The sequence below is a fragment of the Crinia signifera genome, chromosome 12, assembly GCF_055691185.1.
Source record: "Crinia signifera chromosome 12, ASM5569118v1, whole genome shotgun sequence".
Taxonomy (NCBI): Eukaryota; Metazoa; Chordata; class Amphibia; order Anura; family Myobatrachidae; genus Crinia; species Crinia signifera.
In genome coordinates this window covers 7,725,817-7,744,086 of record NC_139228.1, presented here as the reverse complement: position 1 = coordinate 7,744,086, position 18,270 = coordinate 7,725,817, and the positions used below count along the sequence as shown (strand labels likewise).

At 51.8% G+C, this 18,270-nt stretch overlaps 1 protein-coding gene across 1 annotated transcript in view; it reads right to left on the bottom strand.

The window, feature by feature from the left end:
* The window catches only part of LOC146050291 (uncharacterized), an 87,826-nt gene that overhangs the window by 25,484 nt on the left and 44,072 nt on the right, over positions 1 to 18,270 (bottom strand). The window contains exons 13-18 of the mRNA XM_083167221.1: positions 16,879 to 17,009; positions 15,353 to 15,544; positions 14,475 to 14,574; positions 14,269 to 14,363; positions 10,291 to 10,402; positions 9,280 to 10,146 (exon numbers count right to left, since the gene is read on the bottom strand). Of these exons, the coding sequence (XP_083023347.1) occupies positions 9,280 to 10,146; positions 10,291 to 10,402; positions 14,269 to 14,363; positions 14,475 to 14,574; positions 15,353 to 15,544; positions 16,879 to 17,009 (1,497 nt within the window). The remainder of the gene's footprint in view (positions 1 to 9,279; positions 10,147 to 10,290; positions 10,403 to 14,268; positions 14,364 to 14,474; positions 14,575 to 15,352; positions 15,545 to 16,878; positions 17,010 to 18,270) is intronic.

Genomic DNA, 18,270 nt, shown 5'->3' with positions numbered 1-18,270 from the left:
CACTGGGAATCATTACATGGTGAGCAGCTGTTATCTGGGAGTGTCAGGGAATACGCAGGCGTGGCCAGGTGTGTGAGGGGAAGTCATGTGACATCAGCTCCGCCCCCGATCAGCCTGATTCTATCACAGCCGCTTAGTAAGTCCTGGGCTACGCACACACTGGGGAATCATTACATGGGGAGCGGCTGTTATCTGGGAGTGTCAGGTAATACGCAGGCGTGGCCAGGTGTGTGAGGGGAAGTCATGTGATGTCAGCTCCGCCCCTGATCAGCCTGATTCTATCACAGCTGCTGAGTAAGTCCTGGGCTACACACACACTGCACACACTGGGGAATCATTACATGGGGAGCGGCTGTTATCTGGGAGTGTCAGGGAATACGCAGGCGTGGACAGGTGTGTGAGGGGAAGTCATGTGACGTCAGCTCCGCCCCCGATCAGCCTGATTCTATCACAGCCGCTGAGTAAGTCCTGGGCTACGCACACACTGGGCACACTGGGAATCATTACATGGTGAGCGGCTGTTATCTGGGAGTGTCAGGGAATACGCAGGCATGGCCAGGTGTGTGAGGGGAAGTCATGTGACATCAGCTCCGCCCCCGATCAGCCTGATTCTATCACAGCCGCTTAGTAAGTCCTGGGCTACGCACACACTGCACACTGGGAATCATTACATGGTGAGCGGCTGTTATCTGGGAGTGTCAGGTAATACACAGGCGTGGCCAGGTGTATGAGGGAAAGTCATGTGACATCAGCTCCGCCCCCGATCAGCCTGATTCTATCACAGCCGCTGAGTAAGTCCTGGGCTACGCACACACTGCACACACTGGGGAATCATTACATGGTGAGCGGCTGTTATCTGGGAGTGTCAGGGAATATGCAGGCGTGGCCAGGTGTGTGAGGGGAAGTCATGTGATGTCAGCTCCGCCCCCGATCAGCCTGATTCTATCACAGCCGCTTAGTAAGTCCTGGGATACACACACACTGGGGAATCATTACATGGTGAGCGGCTGTTATCTGGGAGTGTCAGGTAATACGCAAGTGTGGCCAGGTGTGTGAGGGGAAGTCATGTGACATCAGCTCCGCCCCCGATCAGCCTAATTCTATCACAGCCACTGAGTAAGTCCTGGGCTACGCACAGACTGCACACACTGGGGAATCATTACATGGGAAGCGGCTGTTATCTGGGAGTGTCAGGTATAATGCAGGCGTGCCCAGGTGTGTGAGGGGAAGTCATGTGACGTCAGCTCCGCCCCCGATCAGCCTGATTCTAATCGCAGCCGCTGAGTAAGTCCTGGGCTACGCACAGACTGCACACATTGGGGAATCATTACATGGGGAGCGGCTGTTATCTGGGAGTGTCAGGGAATACGCAGGCGTGGCCAGGTGTGTGAGGGGAAGTCATGTGACATCAGCTCCGCCCCCGATCAGCATGATTCTATCACAGCCGCTGAGTAAGTCCTGGGCTACGCACAGACTGCACACACTGGGGAATCATTACATGGGGAGCGGCTGTTATCTGGGAGTGTCAGGGAATACACAGGCATGGCCAGGTGTGTGAGGGGAAGTCATGTGACATCAGCTCCGCCCCCGATCAGCCTGATTCTATCACAGCCGCTGAGTAAGTCCTGGGCTACGCACACACTGGGAATCATTACATGGTGAGCGGCTGTTATCTGGGAGTGTCAGGGAATACGCAGGCGTGGCCAGGTGTGTGAGGGGAAGTCATGTGACATCAGCTCCGCCCCCGATCAGCCTGATTCTATCACAGCCGCTTAGTAAGTCCTGGGCTACGCACACACTGGGGAATCATTACATGGGGAGCGGCTGTTATCTGGGAGTGTCAGGTAATACGCAGGCGTGGCCAGGTGTGTGAGGGGAAGTCATGTGATGTCAGCTCCGCCCCTGATCAGCCTGATTCTATCACAGCTGCTGAGTAAGTCCTGGGCTACACACACACTGCACACACTGGGGAATCATTACATGGGGAGCAGCTGTTATCTGGGAGTGTCAGGGAATACTCAGGCGTGGCCAGGTGTGTGAGGGGAAGTCATGTGACGTCAGCTCCACCCCCGATCAGCCTGATTCTATCACAGCCGCTGAGTAAGTCCTGGGCTACGCACACACTGGGAATCATTACATGGTGAGCAGCTGTTATCTGGGAGTGTCAGGGAATACGCAGGCGTGGCCAGGTGTGTGAGGGGAAGTCATGTGACATCAGCTCCGCCCCCGATCAGCCTGATTCTATCACAGCCGCTTAGTAAGTCCTGGGCTACGCACACACTGGGGAATCATTACATGGGGAGCGGCTGTTATCTGGGAGTGTCAGGTAATACGCAGGCGTGGCCAGGTGTGTGAGGGGAAGTCATGTGATGTCAGCTCCGCCCCTGATCAGCCTGATTCTATCACAGCTGCTGAGTAAGTCCTGGGCTACACACACACTGCACACACTGGGGAATCATTACATGGGGAGCGGCTGTTATCTGGCAGTGTCAGGGAATACGCAGGCGTGGACAGGTGTGTGAGGGGAAGTCATGTGACGTCAGCTCCGCCCCCGATCAGCCTGATTCTATCACAGCCGCTGAGTAAGTCCTGGGCTACGCACACACTGGGCACACTGGGAATCATTACATGGTGAGCGGCTGTTATCTGGGAGTGTCAGGGAATACGCAGGCATGGCCAGGTGTGTGAGGGGAAGTCATGTGACATCAGCTCCGCCCCCGATCAGCCTGATTCTATCACAGCCGCTGAGTAAGTCCTGGGCTACGCACACACTGGGAATCATTACATGGTGAGCGGCTGTTATCTGGGAGTGTCAGGGAATACGCAGGCGTGGCCAGGTGTGTGAGGGGAAGTCATGTGACACAAGCTCCGCCCCCGATCAGCCTGATTCTATCACAGCCGCTTAGTAAGTCCTGGGCTACGCACACACTGCACACACTGGGGAATCAATACATGGGGAGCGGCTGTTATCTGGGAGTGTCAGGTAATACGCAGGCGTGGCCAGGTGTGTGAGGGGAAGTCATGTGATGTCAGCTCCGCCCCTGATCAGCCTGATTCTATCACAGCTGCTGAGTAAGTCCTGGGCTACACACACACTGCACACACTGGGGAATCATTACATGGGGAGCGGCTGTTATCTGGCAGTGTGAGGGAATACGCAGGCGTGGCCAGGTGTGTGAGGGGAAGTCATGTGACGTCAGCTCCACCCCCGATCAGCCTGATACTATCACAGCCGCTGAGTAAGTCCTGGGCTACACACACACTGGGCACACTGGGAATCATTACATGGTGAGCAGCTGTTATCTGGGAGTGTCAGGGAATACGCAGGCGTGGCCAGGTGTGTGAGGGGAAGTCATGTGACATCAGCTCCGCCCCCGATCAGCCTGATTCTATCACAGCCGCTTAGTAAGTCCTGGGCTACGCACACACTGGGGAATCATTACATGGGGAGCGGCTGTTATCTGGGAGTGTCAGGTAATACGCAGGCGTGGCCAGGTGTGTGAGGGGAAGTCATGTGATGTCAGCTCCGCCCCTGATCAGCCTGATTCTATCACAGCTGCTGAGTAAGTCCTGGGCTACACACACACTGCACACACTGGGGAATCATTACATGGGGAGCGGCTGTTATCTGGGAGTGTTAGGGAATACGCAGGCGTGGACAGGTGTGTGAGGGGAAGTCATGTGACGTCAGCTCCGCCCCCGATCAGCCTGATTCTATCACAGCCACTGAGTAAGTCCTGGGCTACGCACACACTGGGCACACTGGGAATCATTACATGGTGAGCGGCTGTTATCTGGGAGTGTCAGGGAATACGCAGGCATGGCCAGGTGTGTGAGGGGAAGTCATGTGACATCAGCTCCGCCCCCGATCAGCCTGATTCTATCACAGCCGCTTAGTAAGTCCTGGGCTACGCACACACTGCACACTGGGAATCATTACATGGTGAGCGGCTGTTATCTGGGAGTGTCAGGTAATACACAGGCGTGGCCAGGTGTATGAGGGAAAGTCATGTGACATCAGCTCCGCCCCCGATCAGCCTGATTCTATCACAGCCGCTGAGTAAGTCCTGGGCTACGCACACACTGCACACACTGGGGAATCATTACATGGTGAGCGGCTGTTATCTGGGAGTGTCAGGGAATATGCAGGCGTGGCCAGGTGTGTGAGGGGAAGTCATGTGATGTCAGCTCCGCCCCCGATCAGCCTGATTCTATCACAGCCGCTGAGTAAGTCCTGGGCTACACACACACTGCACACACTGGGGAATCATTACATGGTGAGCGGCTGTTATCTGGGAGTGTCAGGGAATACACAGGCGTGGCCAGGTGTGTGAGGGGAAGTCATGTGACATCAGCTCCGCCCCCGATCAGCCTGATTCTATCACAGCCGCTGAGTAAGTCCTGGGCTACGCACACACTGGGAATCATTACATGGTGAGCGGCTGTTATCTGGGAGTGTCAGGGAATACGCAGGTGTGGCCAGGTGTGTGAGGGGAAGTCATGTGACGTCAGCTCCGCCCCCGATCAGCCTGATTCTATCACAGCCGCTGAGTAAGTCCTGGGCTACACACACACTGCACACACTGGGGAATCATTACATGGTGAGCGGCTGTTATCTGGGAGTGTCAGGTAATACGCAGGCGTGGCCAGGTGTATGAGAGGAAGTCATGTGACGTCAGCTCCGCCCCCGATCAGCCTGATTCTATCACAGCCGCTGAGTAAGTCCTGGGCTACACACACACTGCACACACTGGGGAATCATTACATGGTGAGCGGCTGTTATCTGGGAGTGTCAGGTAATACGCAGGCGTGGCCAGGTGTATGAGAGGAAGTCATGTGACGTCAGCTCCGCCCCCCATCAGCCTGATTCTATCACAGCCGCTGAGTAAGTCCAGGGCTACACACACACTGCACACACTGGGGAATCATTACATGGTGAGCAGCTGTTATCTGGGAGTGTCAGGTAATACGTAGGTGTGGTCAGGTGTGTGAGGGGAAGTCATGTGACATCAGCTCCGCCCCCAATCAGCCTGATTCTATCACAGCCGCTGAGTAAGTCCTGGGCTACGCACAGACTGCACACACTGGGGAATCATTACATGGTGAGCGGCTGTTATCTGGGAGTGTCAGGGAATATGCAGGCGTGGCCAGGTGTGTGAGGGGAAGTCATGTGATGTCAGCTCCGCCCCCGATCAGCCTGATTCTATCACAGCCGCTGAGTAAGTCCTGGGCTACACACACACTGCACACACTGGGGAATCATTACATGGTGAGCGGCTGTTATCTGGGAGTGTCAGGGAATACACAGGCGTGGCCAGGTGTGTGAGGGGAAGTCATGTGACATCAGCTCCGCCCCCGATCAGCCTGATTCTATCACAGCCGCTGAGTAAGTCCTGGGCTACGCACACACTGGGAATCATTACATGGTGAGCGGCTGTTATCTGGGAGTGTCAGGGAATACGCAGGTGTGGCCAGGTGTGTGAGGGGAAGTCATGTGACGTCAGCTCCGCCCCCGATCAGCCTGATTCTATTACAGCCGCTGAGTAAGTCCTGGGCTACACACACACTGCACACACTGGGGAATCATTACATGGTGAGCGGCTGTTATCTGGGAGTGTCAGGTAATACGCAGGCGTGGCCAGGTGTATGAGAGGAAGTCATGTGACGTCAGCTCCGCCCCCGATCAGCCTGATTCTATCACAGCCGCTGAGTAAGTCCTGGGCTACACACACACTGCACACACTGGGGAATCATTACATGGTGAGCGGCTGTTATCTGGGAGTGTCAGGTAATACGCAGGCGTGGCCAGGTGTATAAGAGGAAGTCATGTGACGTCAGCTCCGCCCCCCATCAGCCTGATTCTATCACAGCCGCTGAGTAAGTCCAGGGCTACACACACACTGGGGAATCATTACATGGTGAGCAGCTGTTATCTGGGAGTGTCAGGTAATACGTAGGTGTGGTCAGGTGTGTGAGGGGAAGTCATGTGACATCAGCTCCGCCCCCAATCAGCCTGATTCTATCACAGCCGCTGAGTAAGTCCTGGGCTACGCACAGACTGCACACACTGGGGAATCATTACATGGTGAGCGGCTGTTATCTGGGAGTGTCAGGGAATATGCAGGCGTGGCCAGGTGTATGAGGGGAAGTCATGTGACCTCAGCTTTGCCACCGATCAGCCTGATTCTATCACAGCCGCTGAGTAAGTCCTGGGCTACGCACACACTGGGCACACTGGGAATCATTACATGGTGAGCGGCTGTTATCTGGAAGTGTCAGGGAATATGCAGGCGTGGCCAGGTGTGTGAGGGGAAGTCATGTGATGTCAGCTCCGCCCCCGATCAGCCTGATTCTATCACAGCCGCTGAGTAAGTCCTGGGCTACGCACACTGGGGAATCATTACATGTGAGCGGCTGTTATCTGGGAGTGTCAGGGAATACGCAGGCGTGGCCAGGTGTGTGAGGGGAAGTCATGTGATGTCAGCTCCGCCCCCGATCAGCCTGAATCTATCACAGCCACTGAGTAAGTCCTGGGCTACGCACACACTGCATACACTGGGGAATCATTACATGGTGAGCGGCTGTTATCTGGGAGTGTCAGGGAATACGCAGGCATGGCCAGGTGTGTGAGGGGAAGTCATGTGACATCAGCTCCGCCCCCGATCAGCCTGATTCTATCACAGCCGCTGAGTAAGTCCTGGGCTACGCACACACTGGGGAATCATTACATGGGGAGCGGCTGTTATCTGGGAGTGTCAGGTATAATGCAGGCGTGCCCAGGTGTGTGAGGGGAAGTCATGTGACATCAGCTCCGCCCCCGATCAGCCTGATTCTATCACAGCCGCTGAGTAAGTCCTGGGCTACGCACACACTGCACACACTGGGGAATCATTACATGGTGAGCAGGTTCCAAATAGAGTTGCAGCTAATGGCCGATCTAGCTAATTTCTGAAAGGCGTGCTAAGCAATTTGCAGTCTTGCACATGGCAGGACTTCACTCTAGAGATCCGGTGTGAATTAGGCCCAATAATTCTGAGCCATTGAACAAGTTGAAGATTTGATTTTTATTCCCATGGAAAACACAGATTCCAGGATCCTGGTGTTACCAACCACTCGTTAGAACAGCTTTCCAGCTTATTATTGAAGTGTGACAGCTATAAAGTACCAATATGGCCATGATTATATCCAGGGCCGTCTTAGCATTAGTGAGGGCCTCTGGGCAAACCAATTACCTGGGCCCCCCCTGTAAATTTGATTGCCGGGAGCACAACGCCCCCCCTCCCCTTCGGCAGGCCCCTCCCCGGGAATACGTTTGCCGGGAGCCACCCACTCCCACCCGCACACATGCTGGGTGCTGCTACTGCCTACCTTGTCTTGCCCAGCAGTCCAGCTTAGCGTCAGTCCCTGGCCATGTACGCTGTGGAAGCAGGAGGGATGCTCATCACTAGGCTGAGTGGGCGGCTGCGGCGCTGAGTCCCCCCCGCCGGGACTCGGGTAACGGGTGTCGTACTCGGCAGGTTCTTCCAAGCTGCAGCCTGAGCCTGGAGTTCTGTACTGGGGTGGGGTGCACTGGCGAGAAGCAGGCCGCCGATACCTGCCGGGACCACACCACCACCTCCTCGCAACTCATGTTAGCCAGGGTGGGCAGTCAGCAGCGTAGTGCCTTTGCCTGTGGCCTGGCAGCCAATCAGGAGCAGCCACTCCTGATTGGCTGCCCGTCCGTGAGCTCCAAATTCCAATTGCTTTAGTACTGTACAAGTGGCTGGCCTCACTGTGTGTTCCGGACCAATTTAACCCTTGCCGCCGTCTTTCCCATTGATTATATCAGGTGCTGTTTGTAGTAATAATTACAGATTCAGTCTTACTTATATTACAGCGCTGTGGTTTTCACATATTTCCTTTTCAAAAGTATAGTCCCAGGCCAGACCTTACCACATCTAAGCATGCGCACAGTGTGAGGTCTGCTGTCCAGCTACAGGGCACAGCGTGCCAAGATATTAGTAGGCCCCATAGCAAACGTTTGTATGGCCCCCTATTTAGCAACTGATGGTGATAAATGTATGTAAAACATATTACTTACACAGCAAAGATGGGGCCCCTTCAGCTCTGGGCCCCATAGCAGCTGCACCCCTTGCACCTATGGTAGTTACGCCCTTGCCATGTACACATCTCAAAATATACATGAGTACCTAGGCTACGCCCAGAGAGGAAAGTCCAGCCCCATGTCGTCGTGTCCCCCCCCCCCCCCAGGCACAAACTGACTCACTAAGCTACAGATACGGTATAATGGGAGCGTTAGTACCACTGCAGCCACATGGCATCACAACATTGCATTTGGACATATTAAGTTTGGTACACACTATATCGTATGCTCCTTCAGCGATATCGTTAGCGGAGTACCTTGAACTCCCGGGCAAACAACACATTGAACGATAATGACAATATCACGGCCCCCGGCCTCCGCTCGGTACATGCAGTCTATGATGATACAGGTAAAATATTACTCCACGGAGGACATCATTCACATACACACTAGGCGATATGTACGATGTAGCCTTAATGATATCGTACATATTTTTAACGATATATTGTATAGTGTGTATGCACCGTTAGAAGCACTATAACCAATGAGTGAGACAGTAAGAAACTACAGAACAAATTACACATAGGGGGTTATTCTGGTTCACTCTTTCTGACAAAATCATGTGCACTGCAGGTGGGGCAGATGTTACTTGTGTAGATAGAGTTAGATTTGGGTGGGGTTTTACTTCAAAGTAAAATCTATATTGCAGTGTAAAAATAAAGCAGTCAGTATTTTCCCTGCACAGAAACAAAATAACTCACCCAAATCTAATTATATCTGCACGTTTTACATCTGCCCCCCCTGCAGTGCATATGGTTTTGTCCATCTAAGAAGGATTTTGTCAGAAAGAGTAAACTAGAATAAGGCCCATAATCTCACATCTATCATTAGAGTATTACAGCGCCTCTTTATGTCCATTTGTCCTGTGCGATGGCTCCGATCTTGGGGAAAAGATAATAGGATGCGAGAATCCGGAAGTGAAAGATTATGTGAGACTGCTGGGGGTTTTTTTGTTTGTTTTTTTAAATCAGCAATTATTTAAACTGCAAAACCAGATTGATTTTGCTGTGGAAATGATTGCTGCTTTTAAAAAAAAAGAGAGAGAGATCTCTCGCAAACCTCCCACTTCCTGTTTTTCACTCAGAGCCCAGGAAAGGGTCTCTGTCTTGTGTGAGTTCCTTGGTGTCTCACCAGACTTGATTTCTTTGAAAAATGTTTCCCGCACTCCGAACACGGAAAGGGTCTCTCCCCTGTGTGCGTTCTGTAGTGGATGACAAGTTTGGCTTTCTGCGTAAAATATTTCCCGCACTCAGAACACTGATAAGGTTTCTCCCCTGTATGCGTTCTGTAGTGGATGACAAGTTTGGATTTCTGCGTAAAACATTTCCCGCACTCAGAACACTGATAAGGTTTCTCCCCTGTGTGACTTCTCTGATGTATGACAAGATTTGATTTCATGGTAAAACTCTTCCCGCACTCACAACATAGGAATAACTTCTCCCCTGTGTGCATTCTGTGATGTATGACGAGACATGATTTCAGTGTAAAACGTTTCCCGCATTCAGAACACGGAAAGGGTTTCTCACCTGTATGCCTTCTGAGATGTACGACCAGTTTCCATTTTTGCGTAAAACTTTTCCCACACTCAGTACAAGGAAAGGGTCTCTCCCCTGTGTGGGTTTTCTTATGTTCTACAAGACCCGATTTGTACTTAAAGCTTTTCCCACACTCAGAACAAGGAAACGGTCTGTCCCCCGTGCGACTTCTGAGCTGCGCAAAATGAGACAATGTAGCTGTAAACCGCTGCCTGTTCTCAGCACACGGAATAATCGTGTCCCCTGTGTAAGCTGTATTATATGTAACTGTACCTTCTTTACCATGTGGATATGTCCCACGAATAGTGGGATCCGGTGAACGATCTGCACTGAGCAGTAATGGCTGTGTATTTAGGGGGTCTTGGTTTTCTCCTAGAAAATCTTGTTTGATGTTTCTATCTCCTATTTCAAAACCTGTAGATGAAAGGAGCTGTCCGTATAAGATTTTCATGTGTTTGTCACCATCTGCTGGAAATCAAATAAAAATCTTTATCAGACTGATAGTAGAGAGCAGGACTCCTTTAGACAGAGGTGGGTGTAGAATACGGGAGATCTCTAGGAAGTGTATACACAGGACATGTGACTCCTTCCTGCAGTCAGTGTGTCACTCACCTGCGCTGATATCTGTAGGGATTTCCTCTTCCTTACACGGCCGATCACCCCTCACATACGTCTCTTCCTCTTGTTCTAGAAGTTCTACTTTACTAACAGCCAGGACGTCATCCTAATTATCCCAGAGACATAATATAGCATATAACTAATAATACCGTCACAATGAGCAATGGTCCCTGCTGTGTACAGACACAGAGGCTGAGACACAGGAACATGTGATAACAGTGCCGGGATCTTCCTGCAGCGTCTCTTAATCACAGCACAAACCAGGAGCAGGTTACACCAAGCACAGCTAATACCGAGCAGCCATATTGCCAGTCACACGCACCTCTATGTCTCAGTGTGCCGTCACACGCACCTCTATGTCTCAGTGTGCCGTCACACGCACCTCTATGTCTCAGTGTGCCGTCACACGCACCTCTATGTCTCGGTGTGCCGTCACACGCACCTCTATGTCTCAGTGTGCCGTCACACGCACCTATATGTCTCAGTGTGCCGTCACACGCACCTCTATGTCTCAGTGTGCTGTCTCACGCATCTCTATGTCTCAGTGTGTCATCACACGCACCTCTATGTCTCAGTGTGTCATCACACGCACCTCTATGTCTCAGTGTGCCGTCACACGCACCTCCATGTCTCAGTGTGCCACCACACGCACCTCTATGTCTCAGTGTGTCGTCACACGCACCTCTATGTCTCAGTGTGCCGTCACACGCACCTCCATGTCTCAGTGTGCCGTCACACGCACCTCCATGTCTCAGTGTGCCGTCACACGCACCTCCATGTCTCAGTGTGCCGTCACACGCACCTCCATGTCTCAGTGTGCCGTCACACGCACCTCCATGTCTCAGTGTGCCGTCACACGCACCTCCATGTCTCAGTGTGTCGTCACACGCACCTCTATGTCTCAGTGTGCCGTCACACGCACCTCCATGTCTCAGTGTGCAGTCACACGCACCTCCATGTCTCAGTGTGCCGTCACACTCACCTCTATGTCTCAGTGTGCCGTCACACACACCTCTATGTCTCAGTGTGCCGTCACATGCACCTCTATGTCTCAGTGTGCCGTCACACGCACCTGTATGTCTCAGTGTGCCGTCACACGCACCTCCATGTCTCAGTGTGCAGTCACACGCACCTCTATGTGTCAGCGTGCCGTCACACGCACCTCCATGTCTCAGTGTGCCGTCACACGCACCTCTATGTCTCAGTGTGCAGTCACACGCACCTCTATGTCTCAGTGTGCCGTCACACGCACCTCTATGTCTCAGTGTGCCGTCACACGCACCTCCATGTCTCAGTGTGCCGTCACACGCACCTCCATGTCTCAGTGTGCCGTCACACGCACCTCTATGTCTCAGTGTGCCGTCACACGCACCTCTATGTCTCAGTGTGCCGTCACACGCACCTCCATGTCTCAGTGTGCCGTCACACGCACCTCTATGTCTCAGTGTGCAGTCACACGCACCTCTATGTCTCAGTGTGCCGTCACACGCACCTCTATGTCTCAGTGTGCCGTCACACGCACCTCTATGTCTCAGCGTGCCGTCACACGCACCTCCATGTCTCACTGTGCAGTCACACGCACCTCTATGTGTCAGCGTGCCGTCACACGCACCTCCATGTCTCAGTGTGCCGTCACACGCACCTCCATGTCTCAGTGTGCCGTCACACGCACCTCCATGTCTCAGTGTGCCGTCACACGCACCTCTATGTCTCAGTGTGCAGTCACACGCACCTCTATGTCTCAGTGTGCCGTCACACGCACCTCTATGTCTCAGTGTGCCGTCACACGCACCTCTATCTCTCAGTGTGCCGTCACACGCACCTCTATGTCTCAGTGTGCCGTCACACGCACCTCTATGTCTCAGTGTGCCGTCACATGCACCTCTATGTCTCAGTGTGCCATCACACGCACCTCTATGTCTCAGTGTGCCATCACACGCACCTCTATGTCTCCGTGTGCCGTCACACGAACCTCTATGTCTCAGTGTGCCGTCACATGCACCTCTATGTCCCAGTGTGCAGTCACACGCACCTCTATGTCTCAGTGTGCCGTCACATGCACCTCTATGTCTCCGTGTGCAGTCACATGCACCTCTATGTCCCAGTGTGCAGTCACACGCACCTCGATGTCTCAGTGTGCCGTCACATGCACCTCTATGTCTCCGTGTGCTGTCACATGCACCTATATGTCTCCGTGTGCTGTCACACGCACCTCTATGTCTCAGTGTGCCGTCACACGCACCTCTATGTCTCAGCGTGCCGTCACACGCACCTCTATGTCTCAGTGTGCTGTCACATGCACCTCTATGTCTCCGTGTGCTGTCACACGCACTTCTATGTCTCAGTGTGCAGTCACACGCACCTCTATGTCTCAGTGTGCCGTCACACGCACCTCTATGTCCCAGTGTGCCATCACACGCACCTCCATGTCTCAGTGTGCAGTCACACGCACCTCTATGTCTCAGTGTGCCATCACACGCACCTCCATGTCTCAGTGTGCAGTCACACGCACCTCTATGTCTCAGTGTGCCGTCACACACACCTCTATGTCTCAGTGTGCCGTCACACGCACCTCCATGTCTCAGTGTGCCATCGCTCCCATCTCTATGTCTCAGTGTGCCACCACACACACCTCTATGTCTCAGTGTGCCATCGCTCCCATCTCTATGTCTCAGTGTGCCGTCACACGCACCTCCATGTCTCAGTGTGCAGTCACACGCACCTCTATGTCTCAGTGTGCAGTCACAATCACCTCTATGTCTCAGTGTGCAGTCACACGCACCTCTATGTCTCAGTGTGCCGTCACAGTCACCTCTATGTCTCAGTGTGCAGTCACACGCACCTCTATGTGTCAGCGTGCCGTCACTCCGACCACTATGTCTCAGCATGCCGTCACACCCACCTCTATGTCTCAGTGTGCCGTCACACGCACCTCTATGTCTCAGTGTACAGTCACAGTCACCTCTATGTCTCAGTGTGCCGTCACAGTCACCTCTATGTCTCAGTGTGCCGTCACAGTCACCTCTATGTCTCAGTGTGCCGACACACGCACCTCTATGTCTCAATGTGCCATCGCTCCCACCTCTATGTCTCAGTGTGCCATCGCTCCCACCTCTATGTCTCAGTGTGCCGTCACATGCACCTCTATGTCTCGGAGTGCCGTCACACGCACCTCTATGTCTCAGTGTGCCCTCTCTCCCACCTTTATGTCTCAGTGTGCCATCTCTCCCACCTCTATGTCTCAGTGTGCCATCGCTCCCATCTCTATGTCTCAGTGTGCCGTCACACGCACCTCCATGTCTCAGTGTGCAGTCACACGCACCTCTATGTCTCAGTGTGCCGTCACAATCACCTCTATGTCTCAGTGTGCAGTCACACGCACCTCTATGTCTCAGTGTGCCGTCACATACACCTCTATGTCTCAGTGTGCAGTCACAATCACCTCTATGTCTCAGTGTGCCGTCACAGTCACCTCTATGTCTCAGTGTGCTGTCACACGTACCTCCATGTCTCAGTGTGCAGTCACACGCACCTCTATGTGTCAGCGTGCCGTCACTCCGACCACTATGTCTCAGCATGCCGTCACACCCACCTCTATGTCTCAGTGTGCCGTCACACGCACCTCTATGTCTCAGTGTACAGTCACAGTCACCTCTATGTCTCAGTGTGCCGTCACAGTCACCTCTATGTCTCAGTGTGCCGTCACAGTCACCTCTATGTCTCAGTGTGCCGACATACGCACCTCTATGTCTCAATGTGCCATCGCTCCCACCTCTATGTCTCAGTGTGCCATCGCTCCCATCTCTATGTCTCAGTGTGCCGTTACACGCACCTCTATGTCTCAGTGTGCCGTTACACGCACCTCCGTGTCCCAGCGTGCCGTCACACGCAGGTTGCTGTGTAAGGTGCAGCTTATTACAGATCACATCATGGAATTATTGTAATATTGGTGACACCCTAAATCCCATCTACCTGATTCTCCTGTGGGGTCCTGTGATCTTCTGTACACCCCTGTGAGTGGTGATGGGGGAGATCTCTCTCTGGGGTATATCTGCTGCTGGATCCATCTGTAGGAGACACACAGTGACTGAGGACATTGTATATATGTGACTATCAGATGATATGTATGTAGGTCACCCCACATCTGTCTCCTGTCTGCAGTAACTGTCTCCACTTACCCAGTGATGAGAGCGGCCAGTGATTCTCCATCTTCACATCCTCACACAGATCCTGGAGTCCTTCTGTATTCTCCGGCTCCTCCTGACACTGTATAGGAACCTGACACACACAATGACACAGTCATCACCCAGACACATCCCCTGGTGTTACTGTATAATATCTCCTTACCAGCAGTCACCTCTCCTGTCACCTCCCCCGGTGTTACTGTATAACGTCCCCTTCCCAGCAGTCACCTCTCCTGTCACATCCCTGGTCTCATTGTATAACGTCCCCTTCCCAGCAGTCACCTCTCCTGTCACATCCTCCCGTGTTACTGTATAACGTTCCCTTCCCAGCAGTCACCTCTCCTGTCACATCCCCGGTGTTACTGTATAACATCCCCTTCCCAGCAGTCACCTCTCCTGTCACATCCTGTGTTACTGTATAATGTCCCAATACCAGCAGTCACCTCTCCTGTCACATCCCCGGTGTTACTGTATAATGTCCCCTTCCCAGCAGTCACCTCTCCTGTCACATCCCCGGTGTTACTGTATTACGTCCCCTTCCCAGCAGTCACCTCTCCTGTCACATCCTGTGTTACTGTATAATGTCCCAATACCAGCAGTCACCTCTCCTGTCACATCCCCGGTGTTACTGTATAATGTCCCCTTCCCAGCAGTCACCTCTCCTGTCACATCCCCGGTGTTACTGTATTACGTCCCCTTCCCAGCAGTCACCTCTCCTGTCACATCCCGGTGTTATTGTATAATGTCCCCTTCCCAGCAGTCACCTCTCCTGTCACATCCCCGGTGTTACTGTATAACGTCCCATTCCCAGCAGTCACCTCTCCTGTCACATCCCCGGTGTTACTGTATTACGTCCCCTTCCCAGCAGTCACCTCTCCTGTCACCAGCTGAATGATCTCATTGGTCAGTTGCAGGATCTTCCAGTCACTGCCTCTCTCCTGTATCAGTGAGTGAGGTGGAAGCACCGTGATGGGGCTCTGGGTCCTGCTCCATCCTCCTGACACATGTGGATGGCTCCTGGGTGTCACACGCTCATTGAATCTCTGTATCAGTGCTGTGTAATCCTGTGTTTTGGGAAAGACAGCAATATACAGGTAAATGACATAACTAGTGGGTCCAACCTAATGAATCTTCTATATAGAGCCAGTGACAATGGGTGCATCATCTGCTTTGGATAATGTAATAAAAAACTATTACTGGTGATAAGAGAGATGTCACTGTGACTCTCCCATAAGACCTCACCTCTCCGGTCACGTTCCTGTATTATTACTAGCGATAAGAGTGATGTCACAGTGACGCTCCCATAAGTCCTCACCTCCCCGGTCATGTCCCTGTATTATTACTAGCGATAAGAGTGATGTCACTGTGACGCTCCCATAAGCCCTCACCTCCCCGGTCATGTCCCTGTATTATTACTAGCGATAAGAGTGATGTCACTGTGACGCTCCCATAAGCCCTCACCACCCCGGTCACATTCCTGTATTATTACTAGCGATAAGAGTGATGTCACAGTGATGCTCCCATAAGCACTCACCTCCCCGGTCACGTCCCTGTATTATTGCTAGCCATAAGAGTGATGTCACTGTGACTCTCCCATAAGCCCTCACCTCCCTGGTCACGTCCCTGTATTATTACTAGTGATAATAGTGATGTCACTGTGACTCTCCCATAAGCCCTCACCTCCCCGGTCACATCCATGTATTATTACTAGCGATAAGAGTGATGTCACTGTGACTCTCCCATAAGACCTCACCTCCCTGGTCACATCCCTGTATTATTACTAGTTATAATAGTGATGTCACTGTGACGCTCCCATAAGCCCTCACCTCCCCGGTCACATCCCTGTATTATTACTAGTGATAATAGTGATGTCACTGTGACACTCCCATAAGCCCTCACCTCCCCGGTCATGTCCCTGTATTATTACTAGCCATAAGAGTGATGTCACTGTGACGCTCCTATAAGCCCTCACCTCCGCGTATGATTACTAGTGATAATAGTGATGTCACTGTGACACTCCCATAAGGCCTCACCTCCCCGGTCACGTCCCTGTATTATTACTAGCCATAAGAGTGATGTCACAGTGACGCTCCCATAAGCCCTCACCTCCCCGGTCATGTCCCTGTATTATTACTAGTGATAATAGTGATGTCACTGTGACGCTCCTATAAGCCCTCACCTCCCCGGGCACATCCCTGTACTATTACTAGCGATAACAGTGATGTCACAGTGACGCTCCCATAAGCCCTCACCTCCCCGGTCACATCCCTGTATTATTACTAGTGATAATAGTGATGTCACTGTGACGCTCCTATAAGCCCTCACCTCCCCGGTCACATCAGTGTATTATTACTAGAGATAAGAGTGATGTCACTGTGACTCTCCCATAAGACCTCACCTCCCCGGTCAGCACGTAGATGATCTCCAGGGTGAGATGTAATATCCTGTCGCTCTTCTCATTGTCCATCCTCAGTGATTTATACAGAACGGGTCTCACTAGCACCTGAGGTCTAATAAAATATTCTGCAGCTTCTCATAATGTATCTAGGAATAAGGAAAAAAGATGGAGTATATCCCTCATTATATATCACTAAACAGACCCCTCCCCTATATAATAATATCACATACGCAGCGTGTGCCGGGGGATTATCCCTCATTATATATCACTATACAGACCCCTCCCCTATATAATAATATCACATACGCAGCGTGTGCCGGGGGATTATCCCTCATTATATATCACTATACAGACCCCTCCCCTATATAATAATATCACATACGCAGCGTGTGCCGGGGGATTATCCCTCATTATATATCACTATACAGACCCCTCCCCTATATAATAATATCACATACGCAGCGTGTGCCGGGGGATTATCCCTCATTATATATCACTATACAGACCCCTCCCCTATATAATATCACATACGCAGCGTGTGCCGGGGGATTATCCCTCATTATATATCACTATACAGACCCCACCCCTATATAATAATATCACATACGCTGCATGTGCCGGGGGATTATCCCTCATTATATATCACTATACAGACTCCTCCCCTATATAATATCACATACGCAGCGTGTGCCGGGGGATTATCCCTCATTATATATCACTATACAGACCCTCCCCTATATAATAACATCACATACGCAGCGTGTGCCGGGGGATTATCCCTCATTATATATCACAATATAGACCCCTCCCCTATATAATATCACATATGCAGCGTGTGCCGGGGGATTATACATCATTATATATCACTATACAGACCCCTCCCCTATATAATAATATCACACACGCAGCGTGTGCCAGGGGATTATCCCTCATTATATATCACTATACAGACCCCTCCCCTATATAATAATATCACACACGCAGCGTGTGCCGGGGGATTATCCCTCATTATATATCACTATACAGACCCCTCCCCTATATAATAATATCACATACGCAGCGTGTGCCGGGGGATTATCCCTCATTATATATCACTATACAGACCCCTCCCCTATATAATAATATCACATACGCAGTGTGTGCCAGGGGATTATCCCTCATTATATATCACTATACAGACTCCTCCCCTATATAATAATATCATATACGCAGCGTGTGCCGGGGGATTATCCCTCATTATATATCACTATACAGACCCCTCCCCTATATAATATCACATACGCAGCGTGTGCCGGGGGATTATCCCTCATTATATATCACTATACAGACCCCTCCCCTATATAATATCACATACGCAGCGTGTGCCGGGGGATTATCCCTCATTATATATTA